At 39.4% G+C, this 25724-nt stretch overlaps 2 protein-coding genes across 2 annotated transcripts in view; both read right to left on the reverse strand.

Annotated features, from left to right (window-relative positions):
• Positions 1 to 4570: 4570 nt before the first annotated feature.
• On the reverse strand, positions 4571 to 12951 carry LOC132767825 (carbohydrate sulfotransferase 8-like). The gene is made up of 3 exons (XM_067467694.1): positions 12846 to 12951; positions 7395 to 7541; positions 4571 to 5376 (listed from the first exon to the last, which is right to left on the reverse strand). Exons 1-3 carry the CDS (start codon positions 12949 to 12951, stop codon positions 4571 to 4573), a joined length of 1059 nt encoding a protein of 352 aa, XP_067323795.1.
• Positions 12952 to 15114: 2163 nt separating this feature from the next.
• RTF1 (RTF1 homolog, Paf1/RNA polymerase II complex component) overlaps positions 15115 to 25724 on the reverse strand; it is a 33187-nt gene continuing 22577 nt past the window's right edge. Inside the window, exons 13-18 of the mRNA XM_060760665.2 lie at positions 23868 to 23989; positions 23281 to 23338; positions 20339 to 20416; positions 19203 to 19298; positions 18817 to 18928; positions 15115 to 17621 (exon numbers count right to left, since the gene is read on the reverse strand). Coding sequence (XP_060616648.1) covers positions 17515 to 17621; positions 18817 to 18928; positions 19203 to 19298; positions 20339 to 20416; positions 23281 to 23338; positions 23868 to 23989 — 573 coding nt within the window. The 3' untranslated portion in view covers positions 15115 to 17514. The remainder of the gene's footprint in view (positions 17622 to 18816; positions 18929 to 19202; positions 19299 to 20338; positions 20417 to 23280; positions 23339 to 23867; positions 23990 to 25724) is intronic.

Consider the following 25724-nt stretch of genomic DNA (forward strand, 5'->3'; position numbering starts at 1 on the left):
GCCCCTTCCTCTATTACAGGCACGACTTGTGGGAACAAGGAAGAAAGCCTTCTCCGCTGTGCCCCCCCCGCTCAAACTTTGGAATTCACTACCTGGTGAGATTAGGCAAGCCCCCACCCTAGCAGCCTTTAAGAAAGATCTGAAAACTTGGCTCTTCCTATGTGTTTTTGGAGAGTGACCATTCACCCCATTTCTCTTTGTTCAACCTACAGTGTTGCCCCTATGATGCACTTTTTCCTGTCCTAAACTGAAAGCCTAACCCCACTGTTCATCCTTTTGGGCTCCTCTCAAATGTACTTTTTCTACTCCTACCTCATCCAGGGTTTTATCATTTTACCTTGTCCAAGTGGCCCACCTATTGTGTTTGATTTTATATTATGTTATTTTGCTTTGTTTACTTTGTTCTGCTACTGTATGTATTTTATTGTGATGTAATTTTTGTTGCTTTTTGTTGTTTGCATTTTGTATTTTATTTTGCTGCATTGTATCTTTGGGCTTGGCCTCGTGTTAGCCGTTCCGAGTCCCCCTCGGGGAGATGGTGGCGGGGTATAAATACATATTATTATTATTATTATTATTATTATCATCATCATCATTATTATTATTATTATTATTTATTAGAAGTCCCGACAAGCTCTCCCGGCACATAGAAATGACGCGCCAGGAGAATGGGGTTGGGGGAGCTTGCTGAGACTTCTAATGGAAGTTTCTAGTACTTTTCAAAGGGGGGAGGGAGTAGGGGCTTCAGGTGTTCTCTCAGGCTAGTCCCAAGAGAATGTCTGAACACCCACCCCAGAAAGTGTGCGCTTTCAGGGGTAGGTGTGGACAGGCCCCCCAGAAACATCCACTTTTTAACACTGTTGTTTCCAGAATAAAGGCCTGTCTGGATCCAGCCTAAGTAAACAGAGGGCTCAGGCACCTTCTGAATCAGACTTTGTTATTTAAATACCTGTCTACAGGAAATCTTGCTGATGAACAGAGATGTTTTGTTTTCTAGTTTGAGACTGCTTCCTTGAGAATGTAATCTTCAATAGAGTTGCTTGGCAACATAAAAACCAGGAATGTTCTCCGTTTATATATCTGGCAGACAAAATCACTTTGGAAGTATAATTGATTCACTTAGTAATCTGTGTAGGATGTTAAAATGCAGGTGAAAGAAAAATGGAAGATAAAATTGAAAAGATGCTCTGCTTACTTTCACCTTGAATAAACTTCCTCAAGGAAACTGTCTCAGGAGTGCAGTTCCTAAAGCACTAGAATGTGTTAAATAACATGTGTCTGGATTGGGAAGATACATCCCAAATTGCTTTCTGCAGTAAAAGACCTAGTGCAGCTAAGTCTCAATTTATTTTTTTCTTTTTCAATGTGGAAGACCAGTTCGGATCTGCATCACCATGCACAAGTAAAGGAAACTTAAACCACCACCACCACCACCACCACTCAGCCTGTGCCCTGTCAATTAACCTGGCCCCCTGTAAAGATCATCTCTCTCCCACATAAATTAGAGGAAAGGTTCCCAATCTTTCATGAAGTTATCAAAGGGTTTTCAGAGTTTCAAGTGTTCTCAATGTCATCTTCCTCATTCTGACAGTCACTTATTTCACCACTTGCTGCTCTACATTCTCATCCAGAGTTTTGGGGTTAGGTGTCATCTGTACGTGGATGATGTTCAGCTCTATCACTCCTTTCCACCTATCACTAAGGAGGCTGTGCAGGTCCTGAACCGGTGCTTGGCTGCTGTGTCGGCCTGTATGAGGGCGAACAGATTGAAACTCTATCCAGACAAGACAGAGGTACTCCTCGTCAGTCGAAAGGCCGAACAGGGGATAGGGTTACAGCCTGTGTTGGATGGGGTTACACTTCCCCTGAAGACACAGGTTCGCAGCTTGGAAGTGATCCTGGACTCACCGCTGAGCCTGGAACCCCAGGTCTTGGTGGTGGCTGGGAGAGCTTTTTCACAATTAAAACCTGTGTGCCAGCTGCACCTGTTCCTTGGGAAGTCTGACTTGGCCACGGTGGTCCATGCTCCTGTTACATCCCGAATAGACTACTGCAACACTCTCTACATGGGACTGCCTTTGATGACCTTTCAGAAGCTTCAATTAGTCCAACAGTCGGCAGCCAGGTTATTGACTGGAGCGGCGTACAGGGAGTGTACAACTCCTCTGTTACGCCAGCTCCACTGGCTGCTGATCAGCCTCCGAGAACAATTCAAAGTGCTGGTTTTAACCTTTAAAGCCATAAATGGTTCTGGCCCAGATTACCTGTATGAACATACCTCCTGCTATGAACCATCATGAAGCTTAAGATCAGCAGGAGAGGTCCTGCTATTGATCCCACCACTTTTGCAAATGCAGTTGATGGGCACGAGAGACAGGGCCTTCTCAGCAGTGGCCCCCCATCTGTGGAACTCTCTCCCTAAGAACATCAGGTTGGCCACCTCCCTTCTGGCTTTGGGACCAGGTGTTCGATTAGTGGACAGCGGCAATTGGAAAGGAAACTTAGGATTGGCATATTTAATTTATTGTTTAATGGATTGTATAATGTGTTTCTAATGATTGTTAATGTTTTAAATGTAATTTTTAATTGTTTATATGTTGATAGCATCATATGATGCTTGTGTGAGGCTGCCCTGAGTCCTCCTTTGGGGGAGAAGGGCAGGGTAGAAATGCATGAAATAAACAAATAAATAAATAAATAGATTAGATGCTCTTGCTGCAGCTTTTGTTAATTACCAGTTGGCGAACAAACATCTTATAGAATACCTCTTTTCATTAGGAACCAATATCCTAAAAAAACAACTCACTTATGATGGTGAGGATTAGGGATGTCATCCACCTAGTGACTGGAGATGTTACCTAAGTGAACAGACACATTTACATTGTCATATGGAATATTGAAGTGCAGTGCCGTCTCGTATCTGGTGGGAACGAGAGACAGAACTTCTCAGTGGTGGCCCCCCGTCTGTGAAAGATGTTCCCTAGCAAAATTAGGTCAGCTCCATCCCTCCTTTCTTATAGGAAGCAGCTCAAGTCATGATTTTAGGACCAGACATTTGTGTAGCAGGCTTGAAAACAATTACAATGTTTTTGAGATCTGACTATGGACAGGCTTTGGACTAGGTGTTGGTCACTGATTCGGACTCAGATATGGCTATAGGGTTAATAATAATGTTTAAAATGTATTTTAATGTAATGTTTTTATCTACTGTGTAATATCATGTTATATTGTGTTTTTGTATGTGTCGCCATCAAATTTGTGAGGATTTGAAAAGAGACACAATAATGTAATGAGTTGACTGGAAAGGGATGTGTCAGCAGCTGATTGGCTGAGCATGCCAGGGGCCAGAGTTCTGATTGGCTGCTGTCTCTGGCTTGCTGCTGAGACCAACGGTTCTAACTGCCATTTTAATTTTGGACAGTGAAGAGAGTGCTAAATGAAAGGAGCCAGGAAGCCTGATCATTTCTAAGGTATGAGGCATATTTTAAAGACTATTTAAAAGGACTAGTGGGCCTATCTTCGATCAATTTACTCTGCTTGACACGGAAGATGTCGCCAGAATCCTGGCTGCTGCAAAACCAACCACCTGTTCCCTTGATCTGTGCCCCTCTTGGCTGATCAAGAGCTGCTTGGAAGGTCTACTCAATCTGTTGAGCAATATAATCAATGGCTCTCTTGAACAGGGGTTTTTCCTGGACAACCTAAAAGAGGCAAGGGTTCGTCCCTTGTTAAAGAAGCCTAGCTTGGATCCTATGACCCTTGCCAGTTATCATCCTGTCTCTAATCGGCCATTCTTAGGTAAGGTGATAGAGCGGGCTGTACTGGGACAATTGCAACAATTCCTGGATGACACAGCCGGCCTGGACTCTTTCCAGTCAGGTTTTCACCCTGGCCATGGGACGGAGTCAGTCCTGGTTGCCATTACAGATGAACTTCGTCGCCAGTCTGATAGCGGCGGATTGGCGCTACTGGTACTTCTTGACCTTACTGCAGTGTTTGACACCGTTGACTAAGATCTAATGATTCATTGTCTTGCCATGTCTTGTCTGCTGGAGCTAGGTGTGAATGTTTCAACTGACCACGTTGATTAGCATTTGATGGCCTGGCAGTGTCTGGGGCAAAGACTACACAGAGAAGCCATTGAAATCCACAAGCATGTGGACAATTTCAACAGAAAGGAGGAAACCATGAAAATGAACAAAAGCTGGCTACCAATATTTAAAAAACTCTAAAATTACAACAGCAAAACAACAGAGAGGAAACAATCAACAAAAGATTGATTTTCAAAATACTATTCGAGATTGATTAGAATGGACTGAATGTAGCATTTATATTTTAAATCATAGAATCATAGAGTTGGAAGAGACCTCATGGGCTATCCAATCTAACCCCCTGCCAAGAAGCAGGAAAATTGTATTCAAAGGATTGCATTCAAATTGCATTCAAATGTCTCTGACTGGGGAATTCGGTCACAGTACTACAATACAACATCCCTTATGTTATTCCTGAAGACCCTGAGTTCCAGAGATAATTCCAGAGGTATGATTGTATCTTACAGAAAAAGTCAGTTTCAAGAATAGTTGAACAAGGAGAAATCTTTCTGATAAACCTCCTTGACCTTCTGTACTTGGTCAAAACTCAATTGCTTGAGGTAATTTGAGGTGATAGCCTTGCTGGTTCGTTTCTCTGAAGTATAAATTTTTCCATTTGGGAAATGGAGACTCTCTGGTGCTCCAATTCTCCTAAGGACATGATCAGCATCTTCAGCCAAAGTCTCTAACTTCCCCAAGATGTCATAGTGGATGTTACAGGGATCACAGAGCAAAAACATGGGCTTCCAGTGTACATCCATATCATTTGGATTCCTTGTTACCAGATAGTTTACAAACTCAGGGAATGTTACTTTCTTTGTGGAATTTGTGTCCTTTCTGGAGAATGCTTTGATCTTATTTGCCACTGTGATACTGTAGTAGGGCTCAGAATGCAAGAACTTGTCTCTGTAAGCTGAGACCAATCTTTCTAGAGGATGTCTGGTGAACATCACTTTTGTATAGGTGGTGAGAATCTCCATTTGCTGTTCAGGAGGGTAAGTAGTCAACCTCTTCAGAAGTTTTGTTATGTGGATTGTCCCATGGTTGACTTCACTTGTATCCCTGCTTAGGTTGAGTGTGAAGAGCAGAATGATTTTCTTCCAATTGGAACAACCGACTTTCGGCACTTCACAGTAAATAAATTTGTGATTCTCATCAACAAAAAGCTGCCAAGCAACATCATGCTCCAATTGCCATTCTGAGCTTGACAAACTCTTCTTCAGGCAGGTATTATTCAGGATGTCTGTACGGTTACGTTGCTTTTTTAGCCAAGTGTCTTCAAAATCTAGAAGAAAGATTTTTGGGGGGAGGCATAATTAGAAGAAGGACATGTTCTTTGGGCAAGATGGGGCCAGAGGTATAAGTGGAGTAGTAACTATATAGGCTTGTGGGGTTTTTAACATTCAGTAACTTTTGAATTTATTGTCAGCATTTTAATCCTCTTCATGTATAGAAATTAATGTCAGCAAGACATGCAATATTTTTTAAAAATACAAATATGATACACAAAATTAAACAAGAAGAAAAGTTCAAGGCTGAAATAAACCCATAGAACATAGAATCATCCTAGAAAAACAAACTTAGTAGTACTCCTTTTTAGAAAGTACCATACCAAACCCCTCAGCCAGGCCCGTAGCCAGGATTTCGATTTTGGAGGGGGGGGGGCTGAATTTTTTTCAGGGGGGTTTTTGGGGGGGGGCTGAGTTTTGGGGGGACTGAGTCTGAGTGAAAGAGGGTCTAGCCTAGCAAACCTTTTGTATCATTATCCCAATACCCCCATGCATATGGGATATATTGAGTATGGTGATCAGATCATGATATGAATAAATATAACAGTTTAAATAATGCACCAGTAAGGCCTTTTCGCAAACCACCATGAGAATTTGGGGGGGGGGGGAAGGCTGAAGCCCCTCAAGCCCCCCCCCCCCCCCGGCTACATGTCTGCCCTCAGCTTATACTCGAGTCAAAGTTATTTATTATTTTACTCTATTTATTATTATTATTATTACATTTACATTATTTTACTCTATTATTATTTTTATTACATTTATTATTTTACTCTATTATTATTATTATTATTACATGTATTATTTTACTCTATTATTACTGTTATTATTACATTTATTATTTTACTCTCTATTATTATTGGAAGGATATGTAAGCACATTTGCATTGAAGAAGGTTAGAATAATGATTTAATCAGAGTTGGACAGTCTTATCTTAAATTACAGTTAATTACAGTTTTTAATCTGTTTTTACCCAGTTTTCTTTTATCCATTACATGTAGTTCGCCCATGTTATTGTGATTGTGTTTATTGTAATTTTATATTGCTATGTTGTCTTTTGTTTTATGTACTTGCGTTATTATTGTTTATTATTTGCATTTTCGGTTTTGTTTTATTTTATGTAATTGTTGTTTTGGGCTTGGCATCATGTAAGCCGCACTGAGTCCCCATTGTGGAGTTGGAGCGGGGTACAAATAAAATTTATTATTATTATTATTATTATTATTATTATTATTATTACAGTTTTACATAAATATTCAAAAACATTTAACCTACTGATGCCTCAATTAATGTAATTATATTGGTACCTATTTTTATTTTGAAATTTACCAGTGGCTCCTGCATTTACCACCCTCATCTTATATCTGAGTCAATACATTTTTCCCAGTTTTGTGGGAAAATTAGGTGGCTTGGGTTATATTTGGGTCAGCTTATACTCGAGTATATACAGTAAGCTAGAATTCTAGAGATGTTATTGTCTGCAAACAATATCATGGTTAATGAGTATCTACTGAATACTATAAATGCCACCAGAATAATCAGACTTTATAATAGAATGTATCTCTGGCACTTTTAAAGATGTTTTAATGTAGCCTTTTTTGTGGCCTTGGGCATTTTTGCAGATTGACTGGCTTGTCGAAAAGTGATCCAATGATCACTTGGAAATAAGTTGTATTTGGCTTTCTATGTATAAATCAGAATTACTTTCACTTTTCTTTTCTAATGTGATTTACTGACCAAAGTTTCTTGTAGTTTCTACATTTCTACATTTCACAATTGTCACTGAGCACTTCTTTGTACTCATACTTTCCCATGATTGATCAGGATAGAAGTATAGACATAAATTCCAACCCGTCCCCCGCCCCCCATTTTCCCTTCATTCCCAGTCTTTCCTTCCCCAGAACAACATGTATAATTGTAAAAGTTCTTCTTTGACACATCTTAACATTCTTTTTTAGTAAATGTTTTTAAATGTTTTAAATTTTGCTATCTCACATTGCTAGACTCTGCCCCTTACCAGTCATTTTCGTCTTCCAAATAGGAACAATCTCATGAAAAAAAGATCCAAGAAGAATAATGAAGAGGAGGAAAATGAACAATTTTTCAAGAAGGTGGTTCCTGTTGTTTTTCCAAAAAACAAATGTTGTGGTCTTTATGAAAAATCCTAGACAATTGGAATAACATAACCAGGCTGTTATAAACAGGACGATATATATCACACCAAGAGAAGAATGCCACTGTGTCTTTAACAACTGCCCTGTTCACATTACAGATATAAATGCATACATATTAGTACTGTATATTACAGCTCGGGATGCATCTCTTAAAAATAATTAAACTTTCTTGAGAAAATTCGTCCTCTCATCTCATGATTACTAAGTTTGACTGAGAATCTTTGGTAAAGTTTTTCCCCCCATCAGTAGCCCTTTATGATGTCCAAATAAACATCTATTGTAAAAGTTCACAAACTGTGATCTATACAATCCCCCAAACAATTCTGGTACCTGATAACTGTGAAACTTGCGAGAAATTCCAAATGGGCAGAGAAAAGCTCTGAATGAAATCACCACAGATAGGATCACAGCAGCACACACATGATCCTCAATGCTTTCTAGATGTTCCAAAGCAATGATGACTAAACAGAAAACATATACTTTTACCTGCATCCATATTATTCTAGGAAAGATGGCTTCATGTTTTGGGAGGTTGACTGCTCCCACTCAGGCCAAACCTCCCAAATGTTAAAAACTGGAATTAAACTATGTGCCACCTCTTTTTTATAAGCCTAGTGCAGCCTACAGTAGCAAAAAAAAATGTCTTTTGGGTTTTCCAAGTAGAGTTCTAAAGCATATCCATAAAGTCGAGCAACAACTACTGCTTCTAGCTTCCACAAACAAGATCAAAGGAGAGATATAATTGGCAATGGTAGAAGGAAGAAATGCTATCCAAGGGGTGTTGTACAAGTCAGCAGTAGTTACTGCTCCTTCTGCTTTTACACCACTCTATCTCAGCCCTGAAGGGGACTGAAAGCAGCTTCCAAATTGGCAATAATTCAATGCTGCATTACAACATAAAAACATATAAAATAAAATATATTATGCATTACAATCTTAAAAACAATAACATATAATCAATTTAAATACTGTTCAAAATATAGCACATAGCTACCACCAAATATGCTAGGTAAATGGCAGTGGCAGGTAGTACTAGCAGTGATTAATCCTGCTTATGCCTTAAGGCACCCACTCCACGCTGTTTCAGAACATTTTAAGCGGCTGGTGCATTCCCTCATCAGAAAAGAAGAGAAACACAAAACAAAGGAACCACTTTTCTTGTCTCAATTTCTGACCAAACTTACAAAGGAGGGTGTAGGAGCTGTGCACTTGTGGACTATATGTAGACTTTTGGGGTTTCTTGGTAACTCCTAGTGCTTCCAATCTGCAATACCCCTGTTCCAGATAATACCACAAAATCCAGAAAAGTTTTAGTGTGAAAAAATAGACTAGTTTTGGCTTTAAAATACTATTTCAGAGGGCTAGCCTGAAAAAATGGGGGGGGGGGTCCAAGAGTGTGTCTAAAGATGACTGAAAATGATAGAGGTCACTTCAAGTCATTCAAAATAGTGGCTCTAGTGCAGGGGTGGGGAACTTTTTTTTCTGCAAAGGGCCATTTGAATATGTATAGCATAATTTGCAGGTCATAGAGTTATTCATTAATTAATTATAAATAAATAAGTTATACAATTATATATTATATATATATATATATTATATCTTACATACCAAACAAAACTTCCAAAGACCTCATGGCACAGGGAAATTCCTGCATGCACACAAGCTTACAGGCTTCAGTTCAGTAGGCAAAAACAAGAGTGGAAGATGTAGAACAAGCTGGCTCTGGTCTGACTAGTAAGTGGAACTTGGCTTACAGAAGAGTCAGTGTGTCAGCTCACAGGAGCAACAGGATCCGTTGAGTGAGCAGGCTGGAGCAGGTGCCCTTCCCTGTGCTGGGCCACACCAAATTATTTTATGGGTCTTATACAGCCCATGGGCGGAACATTTCCTGGCCTTCGTTGTGCCCTGTTGGAAAATCCATGTCAGAATCGTCACAGGCAGAAACAGCCAACATTATAGAGAGAACACCTGACAGACATTGGAGCAGGAAGGAGAGGGAGAAAGGATGGAAAGGTCTAGTTCAAAAATTGCAACCTGCCTCCCACCTCCTATAGTGCTGCCCACAGTCCACCTTCAACCCCGTACCAACACTTAATCCAACATACCAGGTAAAAAGGATCCACAGATATCACAGCCTGGGCTCCTGTGGAGGGATGCAGCACTTCTCATGATCCAGCCTTGAAAAGAACAGAAAGAAGGCAAAAGGTAGGTAGCTAGGGCTTATAAAATCTTTGGCCCTCCCCTCCCCATGTGAACTACCTCAACAGACACACACACCTAGGCAGTTTAAACTCTGGTCCATCCAGGGAGGCCATCAAGGGTGCTCCTCCACTCACAGTGCCACAGCTGCATGGTCTTGGGTGCAAATTATTTTGCTTTGATTGCTGTACTAATCCTGCATCTTGAATTTGAAACATGTTCAATTCTCATTTCATCTGTTCTTAAGGTCTTTTATGTGTACTGTAATTTCCTCAATCTTCATCTGAGATACAGTTTTTGCAAGGATTGTTAAAGGCACCGAATTCAAGTTAGTACTTGATTCGTATTTGAGACCAAATCAAATTATCTTGAGGGCCATATATGGGCCCTGGGGCAGAAATTCCCCACCACTTCTCTAACGTGGCTCACTGTGTTCCAAGTGGAGCTTGTTATGGCTCTCCCTGCCTTGAGACCTATGCAAGGGCAAACCCAGGCATTTTCTGAACCATATGAGTGTCCCTGAATAAAGGCAAAACAGCATGGCACTTTTACTAAGCAACAGAAATGTCTTCAGTCATACAATAATCTTAAATTTTGTGTATATTTATAGTTTATTTTTATTCTGGCATTGTATCTATGTTGCACTCCATCCTGAGTCCTCTTCAGGGTGAGAAGGGCAGAATATAAATGCTTTAAATAATAAAAATAATAAAATTAATAATAATCTTCAGGTGGAGGAAAGTACCTGATACACCAGAAGTGCTTCTGACCTGTAGTTGAGCTCAGATTCAAAACTCAGAGTTCCCTTCCTCCCTCATCCTCTTTTTCCCTCATACAACTTTGTTGGCACCCTCACCAGAGCTAAGAGGAGTGCATCACCTTGTTTTCTCTTATTCTCCAGAGATTCAAGAGAGACCCCTGTATTTAGAAACTATCTTTCAGCAGTTCACACTTCCTACCAAATCATCCATCTCACAGTCACCCTAGATCAGGCGTGGGCAAACTTTGGCCCTCCAGGTGTTTTGGACCTCAATTCACACAAAAACTTTAAAAACTTCTTCTTGTATAGCCTTTCAGAATAAAAAGGTTTCAGCTTGCAGCCAGAAGGACAGTAGGGTGGGGGCCATTCTGGCTTTCCTGGGCAGGGAGTTCCAGAGTCAAGGGGCAGCCACTGAAAAGGCCCGTTCTCTCGTTCCCTCTTACATCTCAGACAGCAATCAGACTTTGCTCTATGACAAACCACACAGAATAGACCACCCACAATGGAAGGATTAGGTTCTCGCAACTGCAGAAACAAAACAAGATATGTTAACATCTCTTCCATTTCACTGGAGCAGTCTGTAGTCCTCCAGAATTAAGTTTCATGCATGCTTCTGGCATTTTAGAAACCTTCACAGATGCCTGGTGTCTGCTTCACTGGATGTGAAGTTTTTTGTTTTGTTTTTTTTTTTTTTGCCTGCGCAGACATACAGGAGAAGCAGAAGTCACAATTCTTATGCCTCTTGAGGATCAAAGCAAGCTCTCCCCTCTCATCAGAATCCTTGTAAATACACATCTACTGGCACCTCTATTGTTGATTCAGCTAATAATGTTACCTGCTGTTTCTGCTATCTTTGAAATCAGCTTTCTCCTTGCTGTTGGATTTGAATTTGAAGTGTTTGTTGTATGTTGAAGCATTCAGGGTTGATTTGTAGCTCTGTTCTTGAAACAATCATGCATCATCAAATGACATTTTCAAATACTTAAATGCCTCTTCTCAGATTTCACATTGCAACTGCCAAACCGCTAATTTCTCCTGCTAACAAACTGGTTTTCTCCTATTGGTAACCCTGAAAGAGGAATTAATACCTAGAGAAAATATTTCTCAGCCTCTGAGGCAATACTTCTTTAATGATGTGGTTTAATCCTTTAACCACAAACAAAATTGAAAGTACTTTCAATTTCCTTCTTTCAAAGTAAATTTATTTTAGAACAGTGCCTCTCAATCTGTGGGTCCCCAGGTGTTTTGGCCTACAACTCCCAGAAATCTCAACCAGTTTACCAGCTGTTAAGATTTCTGGGAGTTGGAGGCCAAAACATCTGGGGACTCACAGGTTGAGAACCACTGTTTTAGAAGGGCATTTGAGCATAGCACGAGAAGATGGCGTGAAAAGAGCATTTTGCTTTTAACCGGAAAAGAGAAGGTTCTGTTACACATCAATATCCAATACAGATGGGAAGAACTGGATAGAGACAGATTATCACAATAATCTCAATAGAAAGAAAGCTATATGACCTTATAGCTCCAAATTGCTTCAATTATTGCCACATAATAAGGAATGGAGAGTCTGTAGTTCTTCAGATGTTTTTGAAGAACAACTCTCACTATATCTGTTTTTTTTGGGGGGGGGGGATGCTGGCTCATTCCATAAATACAATGATGCAGCCCAACTTTAATCTTATTTTTTATTACTATTAAATAAACAATCTACTCTCCAACCACAATGTGATTTCATCAAATTAATTTCAAAATCCTCAAAAATATATTCAACAGAAAAAAGAACTTGAAATCTCAGAGCACGAAGGGGATACTATCCCACTTATTAATCCAAGTCCTTATTAAACAATCTTAAGAGTTTGCTTTTGAAATAAAGTTTTTGTTTACCCTATATAGCAGGCATGGGCAAACGAAGGCCCAGGGGCCAAATGTGGCCCCCTGGATGCTTACCTCAGGCCCTCATCATTTTCCCTGTCCTCTTGGCAGAACACGGCGGCCCACAAAGATGAGCTGAGAGACCTCTGGAGTGCTCTCATCCACCATGTATCTCACCCTCCTCCTGGCATAAGGACAATGCAACCCCATCTTTATGCCAGGAGAATGGCCACACGGCAACTAAGAGCCCTCTGGAGCACTCTTAGCCACCACTTGTCTCACCCTCTTCCCAGCATAATGCCAAGAGGACAGCCGGAGGTGGAGGATCACGAAGGAAGATTGGGGCAGCTGCCGTGTGTCCTGCCTTCCTCCTGGCAGAGGATGGGGTGAGCAGCTGCATCCTTATGCTGGGAGGACAACCTGAGGATGACCTAGGTCAAGCCCTGCCCTATCCTGGCCTCACCCTCTCCTGGGCCTTCCCCACCCAGCATGTGCCCGGCCCCTTTCTCCTGGCCCGGCCCTCCTGGTTGGGTCTGCAGTGCAGCCACAAGGCAAAGAAGTTTGCCCATGGCTGCTATATAGTCATGTATAAATCTGGAAATTTATGTTAAAAAAGCAAACCCTGGGTCGACCTACCAATGTCTCAGTATGAGTACTGGACTTTAATTCGTATCAGCTAGATCAGCTGTTGGAATTCAAGACAAAATTGAAGACTTATCTCTTGTAGACTGGACAATTTTAAGTTGTGAATTTTAATCTGCATTTCATCAGTGGATTTTAACTCTATCGTGTTGCAAGTCTTTTAATAATATTTTATCTCTTGTATTAATGACCTTGAGCTGCAAGGAGAGGTGAGCAATAAATTCATCATTTTTCTTCTTGTATTGTCAAAGACTTTCACAGCTGGAATCAATGGGGTGTTGCATGGCTGTATGTTTGTGTTCTAGCAGTACTTTTTTCTGACATTTCACCCGCATGTGGCTGGCATCTTCAGAGGATTCTCTGTGGATAGCAGCCGCAGATGCAGGCAAAACATGCTGCTAGAACAAAACTACACAACACCCCTTTATTATTATATTATAACCAATATGGATCATCCCTTTTTAAGAGCATTGTAAGGACCTTCCAGTTCTGCTCAAGCACAGTCACAGTTAACAGATGGTGGAACAAGTACAGCAATGCAAGTCACCAGTTTAAGGCGACCTGAGGAAGATAACATGGCTTATTTTGAAAGTCAGTATCAAGCAAAGTTAAAATAACAGAAGCTTGTGACATAGAAAGGAAAAGGTCCTTTGCCATCAAAGAATTCTTGATAAGCAATAAATGAAAATGCTTTTGAATCCCCCCCCCCCAAAAAAACACCCCTTTATTGTTATCACCATCATAAAAAAGGGGACCGTTCCTTTCTCTGAGTTGGAATAAGAGATCAGTCTGTGCTGGGAAAAATTAAAAGAAACACTGATCTTCTCAAGTCTCTCTGCTGTGGTGCCACATTTTGAATGCTTGGGTGGCGAAATGGCAGCGGCCAGGGGCTTTTCCCTCAACTTATTCATGGGTCACTGTGGAATCCATAATTATGACTTCAAAGCCTGTTCTCAACTTATGCATGAGTTATAAGTACATGAAGAAGGCAATTCACTGACTCCTAGTATCACTGTCAGTTGAAAAATCTCTTTAGCTCTAATTCTGACGCTATTAGAGTGTAAAAGAATTCAGGCTTTTTGACAGCCAAGTGCCTGTAAAACCTCTTGCTTTCATGGGTGAACCAGCTGTTGATCCCAAAGCCCCCCTTTTCAAATCAAACACCACAATGTTAGTGGTCTCTGTATGAAGAGCAGAGTTCAAGGGCAGGCACAGGTAATCTCACTCTCTTCTCTTGTCTATGGAAAGTTTTTGCTGGATCGTATCATCACCGCTAGTAATGACACTAATAAAAACATGCCCTGTTAAAGAATGCTCACATGGATGTCAATCCACCATTGTTCATACATATACCAAGAGTGAGATATTTCAGGTTGATTACTCCTCATGGGGAACCCAATAAATTCCTGAAGAATAAGAAATCCACAGAGAACAGTACTAATGCTATATAATGCTCAATGGACATCTTGAGCAATGATCAATCCATTTGCCCCCAAGGAACTGGGAAATTGATGCTTCTGTTCGATGTTTTGTCTTTTATCTGATATAACAGGTTGCGTTTTTAATTTAATTTTAGTTGTTAAGGCATATTTTTTATATGTTGGGTTGTCAATTTGCATTATTATGAGTGTATTGTTGCCATGTTTGGGTACTGAATCTTTGCTTTTTATGTTTGGAATCCACCTCTCATAGGGTGGAATATAAATAAAGTTTTATTATTGTTGTTATTTTACTTTCCTCTGAGGCTGAGTGTAGGGGACAGGATAGGGGAGTCCAAATCCCAGTAAATACCGTATAAGCAATTTTGTTCCCACTCTGTAAATACATAAAAGTGAACTGGATTTAATTTAGGATTATCGACTGATGAGTAACAGGAACTGATTCATAATGTAGACAATTCAGGTAAGAAAATACAGGGAAATAGTTTAGTTTCTTCCTTATTGCTTTCCATCTTTCACAATCTACCCCATGGTACTTTCCAGATTTTGCCAGTGTATACCTCTGTCATCCAAGAAAACAGTCCGTTGTGTAGTTCAAGGAAAAAATATCAATTGCATGTTTCTAGAAGCAAAGAATTCAACATAAGCAGCTTTATTAAAACCAACCAAAGTTTATTTATAGAAGTCTATACATTTGTAACAAATGCTGCCAAGACATCAATGAATTAAAGCAAATAAACCCATCCCTCCCAATGAGCCTGTGTTGTCATCACTCACTGTCACATGCATTTACAGAGGAGAAAATGTTACACCTTCATACACAATTAATTCCATAGCTATTTGAGAAAAAAATACTCTCTCAATGCATTTTTCTCCGTGAAAAAAGGTGGTGGACTAAGATTCGTCTATTACTTCTACTCAAAGCAGAAGATACATGAGAGCTATCTCAGTCACTTTTGTCCATAATAGGTTTCCATTTTCTTATTTAATCATCTCCTCTAATCCAATCAGAAAGGGGGAAACTGATACCTATTTACAATTTAAGGAGGTTTTCAGTACTTTGATTATGGAGTTCAGTATCGGGATGTGTACCTCTGTTGCAAACATCTGTTGTAGCCTGCCATGATATAATTAGGTGGGATCATTAGACCATTAGTTAAACTCTGCTTACTCTTTCCTTGCTCCTATGTCACAGCTTTATAGAAATTGGTGGGCAATCACAGCCGTGAAAGGGATTGATGGTTAAAATTTTGTACATTAGAAATGTTGGTACTGGAGAGACTGGCTACTACAGATTAAGTTGCTTGCAAAAATCAAGTGATAGAGATGCATATCTACAAAGGATATCATGATGGCTCCCAAACAGCTATATACTGGTAGAATCTAGAAATTCACTTAAGAAGTACATGTGTAAATAAAAGTCCGCAAAAGTCTGAGAAAAGTAGCTAGAAAAAGAAAAATGCAGAAAACAAAAATGATTACACATTTACAAAACAGTCCACAAAGCTGTGGACTATCCAGTAAATAAAGCCACACAGTTCACACAACTTGACAAAAACCCACTTCAGGAGGGGGACATCCCCTTCCCCCTTTTCATTTCACCAGGTTTTATACAGTTATGTCTCCTTAGTTTTAAAAAAGGAAGTAAGGAAGAAAAGGGATAAAGCATCAAGAGGGATCCCAAAGATCACAGCCAAAAAAATGCAAACTCCTATTCAGATGTAAGCAAAGATTTTGTGGGCTTGCTCTTTTTAGAAGAGAGGTTTTTCCTGAACTAGAGCCAGCACTTTCCAGCACCAGCACTACAGTTACCTCGTGCGTTACCGCTGTATGCCATTCTCAGTTCATTATAATCCACTGCAGCTCATTTCGAAGAGCTCTTTGATAAAATGCCATTTATTTACATTTCGATCTTTACACCTGAGTGATTATCAAGCAGTCATCTTGTTCCTATTCAAACATTCCATACATACAATCCTTGTGCTAGGGTTGCACTGCACATGTTGTACCAGTTACATATAGGTCAAACAACTGCTCTTTTACAGTTTGTTATTACTACTGTATCCTTCCCATTTGGAAAAATAAGATTCCATAAACTGGAAATTAAAATAGGAGGAAAATCATAATTATAATAATAATAATAAAGTTTAAGTCTGAAAAAGATCAGGCGACAAGGAGACAGAACAAAATAAAGTATTCCATAGATACTTTTGAGGCAGGGGAGAAAGATCTAAGTTGCAGTCAAGGAGGATGAACTGGTTTTACCTACCTGCAGATGGGAATTCAAGGGCATGAGTCTTACTGTTTTACAAAGGCAAGGGGGAGAAGAGAGAAGATGAAATAGAGATGTGAGAGGTTACATAGTAAATGTCAGCCAGGCTTTCGTTGTTAAAAAAAAACATTTACTAAATTTCCCCTGCTGTTTCAGATGCTAAAATGTAGCTGGTAGAAATCCAAGACAGCTTTAAAGAACTGTGATAGACAGATACAAATTTACTGCCAGTTAAAAATGATTAAAAAAAACTATCTGGAAAAAATTGCCACAACCCACCCATCCCCACAAAAATGTACACTTCCAACTAAACCAGTTTGTAAATATGCCCTTCTCCAGAGCCAGGAGCCAGGGAGACAGAGGAGAGGGGGGAAAGTGCAGGTGACCTTCACAAGAGGTCTTGTGCCACTGCTTCGACTTGCCTTGCGTGTGGTGGTGAGACAGCCAAGTGCCAACACTGCATCTGCCACCAATAGGTTCCTGCAGAAATCCGGACGCCGGGTTAACACTGAATACACACAGCCAACCCCAAACAGCTGCATTTAAAAAAACACCCCCCCTAAAAATAGCACAGATCCATATTTGTGGGTGGCAAGAAGAAAGGGCAAAAAGGGAGGTCTATACAGTGAAGAGTCAATGGTTTATATTACAGATGGCTGGCACTATTTAAAGAGTCTCTTCCCAACTCTAGTGCTGCTCCAATTCAGAAGGGCAAATGGAAGAGGGAGGGAAGAAAATAAATCTTGTAGCATGCAGGATCAGAAGCAGGGAGAAGGGGCTCAAATGAGGCCCCGCCGCTTTTTGTAGTCCTCCAAATTCAGCGATCGTCGAGGAGCACCATCTTTTGCAGGGGGAGCCTTGGAGGAGATGGCCAGTGTTTTGGACTCTGTGGGAAGACAAGGCACAGACACACATGTCATCACCACTCAGCAGGTTCATAGCTCTCTTCAAACCACAGGGCTGAAGGCAAGATGTAACTGCTGCAAGCCATCTACAGAAGACCCTGTTGGTCATGAATTTAGTGCCATAAGGTAAGAAAAAGGCAAAAGAAACATAGCAGAAGGCCGATCTAGGAAATAAATCCCTACTTTCTAAGATGCAAAGAAAGGCAATAAAGCTGTAGCACTCTAGGCCTGGGAACCCCCATCACCACAGTATCACACAAGAGTCCAAAATGTAAGCAAACAGTTTAGTGTAGAAACACATTAAAATATAGGCAAAAAACAGGAATAAAAAAGTAAATGTATAATCCAAAAAGGTGTAGCAACAGATGATAATTCAAACAGTAATCCAAATGTCTCATGCAGATTCCAAGGTAACACTGTCCAGGAATAGCCAAAAAGTCACAAGTACAGCGTAAGTCCAAAAGCAAAAGGTATACTTAATAAACTTGAGAAGGAATATGTAAGAATAAGAGCATATAATACTTTCAGGAATCTAAAATCCAAAACCAAAGGCTTGACTTGAAACAAGAACCAGAGAATTCAGGTCTAGCTTCTGACTTGAACACTATGTTGCCTGAATTAACTCTTTGGTAAAGAACTTGCTAATTAATAAGCACCTATGAAGTCATGTTTTTCCCCACAAAATCTCTCAACTTCCCCACATAATCACTTGGACCTACGATGCCTATTTTCAGTTCTGATCTGTAAATGAAGACATTTGTTGATCTCCATAACTCCAGGTGTTTTCTAATGAGAGCCTTCTGTATCACTTATCTCTTCTGCCAACTCCTTATCTAATGTTACAGTTTCTGGATCCTCTGACTGACTTTGAAGGCCTGCATTTTCCAAGTCAGATTTCTCAGAAGCATCATTTCCATATCTTGAATCTTCCTCACTTTGAGCCCCAGGAAATCCCACAATCCTCTCTAAATCATCAGTGAACCCATCAGCTTCAAGAATCTCAAGCTGATCTCCAACGAAAGCAGAGATAAGAAAGACAACCCACCAAATACTGATGAGGACGGATAATCTCAGATAATGTTAGGAGGTATGGATATATCACATAAAAAATGTCTAAGATGACGGCAGAAACTCCCGATTTTCTTGACTTTTAATCCCCTCAGCAGCAGAACCTACCTGAGCTGGGAACCTGGAGATCAATCTTTACATCAAAATCATGTACTTTGAAGAGGTCCTCTGAGAGGTCACTGGCTGATTTTGAATTCACATCTTTGTCTTTGCTCTGACTCTGAAAGAGAAGAAATCTTCAAATGACATGGAAAAGAGCCCAGGTTTTTTTTTTGGGGGGGGAGGGGGGGAGAGTAAGATGAGAAACTATATTTTACTAGCAATTGTGTCCAAATGCCTAGAGAAAAGTCTTCATGTCCTAAATATCCCCCTCCCCATTTTATCCTCAAAAATAAGAGATACAATTTCATGAAGTTACAGTTGTGGAAACTGGAATTCATTACTTATAATTATGAGAAAGAAAGCACATACAACAGCCGGTTTAAGGAACTTGCCTTGGTCATGTCCTTTGGAGCATCTGGCAATATACCAGATCCATATTTTGCATTTAGCTGGGCAATGATAGCAGCTTGGACAGCGGGATCTCTGGACTGTCAGCAAAAAAAAAAGAAAAGAAAAAAAAAGATGTACTATTCACCTGACCATCAATTTATTTTAAATCTTTGACATCCATTCTGTGTACAACATTTTATAAGACTCAAGAAGTAACGAAGATAACTGTATGTTTACTTTCCAAATGCAATACTGTTGTCACTCCACGTTTGCAGTTTTGTCTTTGAAGATTTGATTTTCTTATGGATTTGATTAAAAATGTGCTGTCTAGAAATCACTACATCCTCCAGTGTGACTCTATACTCAACTTCTTCCAGTCATACCGGAGGACTTAAGAGGTTTGTATAGAAAACATTTCTCTAGAATCCCTAGGTCCTCCAAAGCGATTCTAATTTCAGTTTCCAGTAGAAGTTGGCTACAGAGACATGCTGGAAGACCTAGAAATTCCTAGAGGAGGGTCCTCAGGTTTAACAAATGGCAATTTCATTATTTGTTTTTTCACTTTCACGAGGGTCCTGTCCCCTAACCGCAGTGAATGTGGAGGGTTAGCTGTAGATGTTTTTCATTGATTTTCAAAGTATAACATAAATGCTATATTTAATAATAATAATAATAATAATAACAACAACAACAACTTTATTCTTGCATCCTGCCACCAGCTCCCCAAAGGGACTCAGGGCAGCTTACAAATGGGACAAAATGCCCACAGACACAAATACAGAAGAATCCATCAACAAAATAATACAAATTAAAATAAAACATAATTAAATATAACAATCCAAACAAAAGCACAATTCAATAAAACATAATAGTATAAAACAGCAGCATTAAAACTCAATTAAAATGTCATTCAACAAAACCAATTATATTTCCACTATATAATATGTGTTCTCTCATGCATATATCTTTCTGTTAAAACAGGGCATGATTTTTTTTTATTTTCTGTAACTTTGTTGTTACGGTTGCACTTTCATATTTAGATGTTATAAAAATATGGTTAGATATTTATATTAATCTCTCCATATGCACAAACATTTACCATATTTTCTACTGTTCTCATTGTCTGTGTTTTACTTACATTGGAAACTATTGTGGGTTTACACTGCCGCCTAGTAAAGGGATCCATCTGCTGGTTTTTCATACTACGGCTTTCCGCCTGCAGAGAGAGATTTAAAGTAAAGGGTCATTCTTGGTCTTGTTGATCAAATTATTCAATGTATTCTATTGTCAATGCATGAACAAAATGGCAATAAATAGAGAAATGTATAGAAGGGGTGAATCTTTAAAGAGTACCAAATAATAGCCATGCCAGAAAAGGTGACATAGCCGTACTAAATTTGCAATTATACAGTATTATGATATTAACAAATTGGTCCAAATGGTTAAATCTGTAAAAACTATAACTCAGTTGCAGGAATCCATACAGAAAGAAGCATGTTACTAAAACATTATGAAGCAGATATGTTTTGAGCTGAAATGAAAAAAACTAGAAGTCAAAATACTGAAACTCGTCTATTGAAGAAATATTCAGTAAATTGGTTTAAAACAATTAAACAAATATAAAATGATTTTGGCATCATCTCCAACACCCTTTTTTATCTTTTCCTGGAACATTACTTTTTTCAAACTGAAAGACAAATATAATCAAAAGAGAAAGGAATATATAGAATAAATGACTAATATTTGAATTTAAACCTATATAATCAGACTTAAAAATAGACTTTAACCATTAGATCCATCCTGGTTGTAGCAAATACAAATAAACTACTTCAGGTAAAATAAAATAGAAAAGAGGTTTGAATCTATTTGAAGCACTGCAATGACAGCGTAATCAAAATGAAATTACATGTTTCAAAACCATACCAAATAATACAAGATGTAAAATTTGGTAAAGGGATTAGATTTATTTTGGAGTCAGATTTTGTAATAGGAATAAAGGAAAAACAATGGGACTCAATTTGAAAAATGCCCCCCTATAAATCTGCAAGATCAGGAAAAAAAATTCAGCTGAAAGTGTTCGGAAATGGTATCATTATTCACCAAAACTTCAGGATATCAATAAGGAAATGTTAGGGCTGTGTTGGCAACACTGTGGCAAACTAGTGATGGGAATGTTATGTAGCTAACTTGCCCAAAATGCATAGTTTCTGGGAGGATCTATTAGAATAGATGTTGGGCCAAAAAGTCTACTTCACTGGACCACTATTACTAATTTCTATATTTAAAAGTGAAAATGAAAATTTGCTATACGAAGATCTTATGGCACTTATGTTAAGCTCCGCAAGGCTAGAAATAGCTAAAGAATGGAAACATTAAAAAATCTCTTGATTCAAAGTGTTCTCAAAATTAACACACATGGTAAGAGTACAAAGAGGGGACAGAAATGTAAATACGACTGAGATTACTTGAAAACCATTTAATGCTTATATTACTCGTCAGTACTGGATACAAACCTCCCTTGCATCAAGTGAGATTTTGGAAGAATGAGTATTGAAGGTTATGAATAAAAAATAAACAACATGTAATTGTTTAGAAGCCAATTTGTATTTATGGTGATTGGCAGAGAGAAAGTTCATGATTTCATGATCTAGGGAGGGGATAGGAAGAGATTAAAAAAATGAAATTATGGTATCTGTATAGGAAGAAAGAACTATTGCATGTATCAGGATTAAATTGTTAACTTACATTTATTAGAATAAAGAGGAAAGAATCACACAAAGTAATCTTTAAAATGGAATTTTCTTCAAGCCCACAATCAAGAGAAATCTTAGATAAAAAGGTGGTGCCTTATTTTAAAAAAAAATTCTAACAGAAAGTGAGAACAAAAACATTCTTTCTCTCACACCGCGCTCTGAACATTTGGGAATAAACAAAATCTAGATCAGATTGACACTGCCCCCTTAATTGTATTCTGCCTTCTCTTTGAACTGATCCTTGGTGTTAACACTATGTAACATGATTTGTTTCCTAGGCTATACATGTCATTTCCCAATTGCTTATATCATAAAAACATGGGAAAAGTTTATTAAACTGCAAAAACTTTGTTTTTGCGGAACATCTTGCAGCCCATTTTGCTGTAGTTTTTCAATGAATATCTCATCAAGTCTCAACCAATTCAACATAACTTGTGGCAGCCACAAAAATGAAGTTTCTGGAGTATAACAACTACTTTCAAAGTAAGTACTGCACAATTAAACAGAAGCAACACTTTCAAAGCAGAAACAGATTTTTTTGAAGTTTCATTACATGGTGTAATCATCATAATCACTACTGGTGGCCTTTATGGGTTTTTTTTCCAGCTCTATGATTCTATGATCTGTATTCCATTCTTCCCTCCAAAAAAATCTGGACTAAAAGCAGTTTACAATTTAGATGACAAATACAATGAAAAACATCCCAAAATGACCATTAAAACAGAATTAAACTATTCATAGTACTAAAATAAGTCAAACCCCAAGTAAAAAAAGATTAAAATCTATTGAAAGCAGCCCAATTTGAAGCAATACAGCGCCCCCTAGCCTGTCTTTTTAAAACTTCTGTTTAAAAGGTCTTACAGAATACAAATTTTAAATTTAAATATTTAAATTTTCCAATAAACAAGGAGAAAGGTCATTCTAGCTCCCTGGGAAGAGAGTTTCAGTTTTTAGGGGCAGCCACTGAGAAGGCCCTCTCTTGCATCCTCACTAACCATGCTTGTGAGAAAGGCCTCTGCTAATGATCTCACACAGAGCAGAGCATACAAGGAGATGTAATCAGCCAGACTGAGGCATAAAGAGCCGTATAGGTCATAACCAGCACTTTGAATTGCGCCTGGAAACAAACTGGCAGCCAGTGGATCTGTTTTAATAAGGCAGTAGTGTGGTCCTATAACCTGCTCCAGTTAATAGTCTGGTTGCAGCTCTTTGGAACCAGCTGAAATTTCTGAACACTCTTCAAAGGCAACTCCAAACAGAGCACATTATAACAGTAACGATAGCATTGTTCAAACACATGACATTAATACGTACACACCCCACTTACCACTAAGGCTTTTTCAGATTCCACAATATTCCATTCTCTATTTCTCTGATTAATGTAACTGCAAAAAGAAACATTTGCTTCATCACATGAATACTCATTTACAATTACTTCAGAAACAAGCAAGTCTCTCAAATTCACAACATAAAGAAATTCTGTCTCTGGAATTCAATTCCTAACACCAATTTCTTTTTGCAACTGCTGAAAATAAGGTAAGTTTTTAAAAACCTGAAAAGCAGCAAATTCTATCATGTGCGATTAAGGCCATTTCATAGCAATTTAATTGCCTGCTATCCTACAGAAGCTTGAGATTTGCAGTTTGGTGAACAATATTATGATTCTATAACGCTCCCCTGAACTGGATCACAAGGATTCTCTAACAAAAAGAATTCTAACTAAAATCTCAAGTTTACATAATCTGGGATCAAAGCTAAAAAAGTGGTATCCAGTTGCTGTAACTGTGCAGTATACATACAAAACTAGCAAAATTGCTGAAACAAATAAGCGTATCTGTGATAGCAGTACACAAGAATTACATAATTGTGAAGCTGCCTTGCCATTTTCCAATACCACCATTTTTAGGTACTGACCTGATGGCTGAAATATTTTTTGTTCGCTGGCGATCCAGCGCTTCTGCTCTCTCATCCAACTCATTAAGCTGGTCCTGAATCTGTTTAGCCCTGTCCTGATCTCCCATGTCTTCTGCCATGGCCTTCAAAAACACATATATACATTTGTTAGGCTTGAACCATCACAACAAATTTGATAAAACGTATATCAAAGCAACACCATAATCATATTTATTAGCTCAAGATGTTTTGTTCAACATTTCAGAATCTAATTTAAAGGGCAAAAGAAAAAACTAGTGGTACAGTTGTGAATTCTATCTGACTTCACATTTTAGCTCACACGTGTTAAACTCAAATCTGGCCCACCATGTCATTGTATGTGGCCCTCCTAATGCCGAACTACAACTCCTGTATTCCTTATCATTAGACATCCTGACTACAGCTGATGGAAAACTGCAGCTTGTTCTGTTTAGTCAGGGTTTGGGTTTGGGTTTATACACAAAGCTTGTGGATATTGTCAGAAATATTAAATATTAACTAGGTAATTTTGATTACAAAAGTGTGAGTCAAGCACTGAAATAGTGGGCCAAAGCCTGTTAAGAGTCAGTGGGCCAAAGCTTGTGTCATCCTGAGAAGAGTGAGTAGGCTGAAGCCTGTTAGACCCGTCGCAAACTCTGTTCCTGCGGGAACAAACCTTGCTAGCATGTCCCTGACATCATGAGCCTGCGCCTCTCGCCCCGCCCCTTTCTCCGCCTCTTTCATAGAATCATAGAATCAAAGAGTTGGAAGAGACCTCATGGGCCATCCAGTCCAACCCCCTGCCAAGAAGCAGGAATATTGCATTCAAATCACCCCTGACAGATGGCCATCCAGCCTCTGTTTAAAAGCTTCCAAGGAAGGAGCCTCCACCACACTCCGGGGCAGAGAGTTCCACTGCTGAACGGCTCTCACAGTCAGGAAGTTCTTCCTAATGTTCAGATGGAATCTCCTTTCTTGTAGTTTGAAGCCATTGTTCCGTGTCCTAGTCTCCAAGGAAGCAGAAAACAAGCTTGCTCCCTCCTCCCTGTGGCTTCCTCTCACATATTTATACATGGCTATCATATCTCCTCTCAGCCTTCTCTTCTTCAGGCTAAACATGCCCAGTTCCCTAAGCCGCTCCTCATAGGGCTTGTTCTCCAGACCCTTGATCATTTTAGTCGCCCTCCTCTGGACACTTTCCAGCTTGTCAATATCTCTCTTGAATTGTGGTGCCCAGAATTGGACACAATATTCCAGATGTGGTCTAACCAAAGCAGAATAGAGGGGTAGCATTACTTCCTTAGATCTAGACACTATGCTCCTATTGATGCAGGCCAAAATCCCATTGGCTTTTTTTGCCGCCACATCACATTGTTGGCTCATGTTTAACTTGTTGTCCACGAGGACTCTAAGATCTTTTTCACACGTACTGCTCTCGAGCCAGGCGTCCCCCATTCTGTATCTTTGCATCTCATTTTTTCTGCCAAAGTGGAGTATCTTGCATTTGTCACTGTTGAACTTCATTTTGTTAGTTTTGGCCCATCTCTCTAATCTTTCTCCTTGCGAGAATGGCTTTTCCTTTGCTAGGGCAGCATTGCCAGCATACTCTCTCAGTTGGCAGAATTCAACTGAGAGAAAATGCGGGCAATGCTGCCCTAGCAAAGGAAAAACCATGCTGGCAAAGAGAAAGGGGCGGAGAAAGGGGCGGGGCGAGAGGCGCAGGCTCATGATGTCAGGGACGTGTTAGCAAGGTTTGCTCCCGCAGGAACAGAGTTTGCGGCGGCTCTTAGAGTTAGTGGGCCAAAGCTAGTGCTGTCCTGAGGAGTGTGAGGTAAACCTCAGTATGAGAAAAGGCTCATG

The sequence above is a fragment of the Anolis sagrei genome, chromosome 1, assembly GCF_037176765.1.
Source record: "Anolis sagrei isolate rAnoSag1 chromosome 1, rAnoSag1.mat, whole genome shotgun sequence".
Classification (NCBI taxonomy): Eukaryota; Metazoa; Chordata; class Lepidosauria; order Squamata; family Dactyloidae; genus Anolis; species Anolis sagrei.

Excerpts from the sequence above, each read along its gene's own strand:
- LOC132767825 (XM_067467694.1), bottom strand. The coding sequence starts at position 12,951 with ATGGGCAAACTTCTTTGCCTTGTGGCTGCACTGCAGACCCAACCAGGA. Across the intron at positions 7,542-12,845 it reads TGGGGAAGGCCCAGGAGAGG|GATTTTTCATAAAGACCACA; the intron begins GTGAGGCCAGGA and ends CCAATTGTCTAG. Across the intron at positions 5,377-7,394 it reads TTGGAAGACGAAAATGACTG|ATTTTGAAGACACTTGGCTA; the intron begins GTAAGGGGCAGA and ends TCTTTCTTCTAG.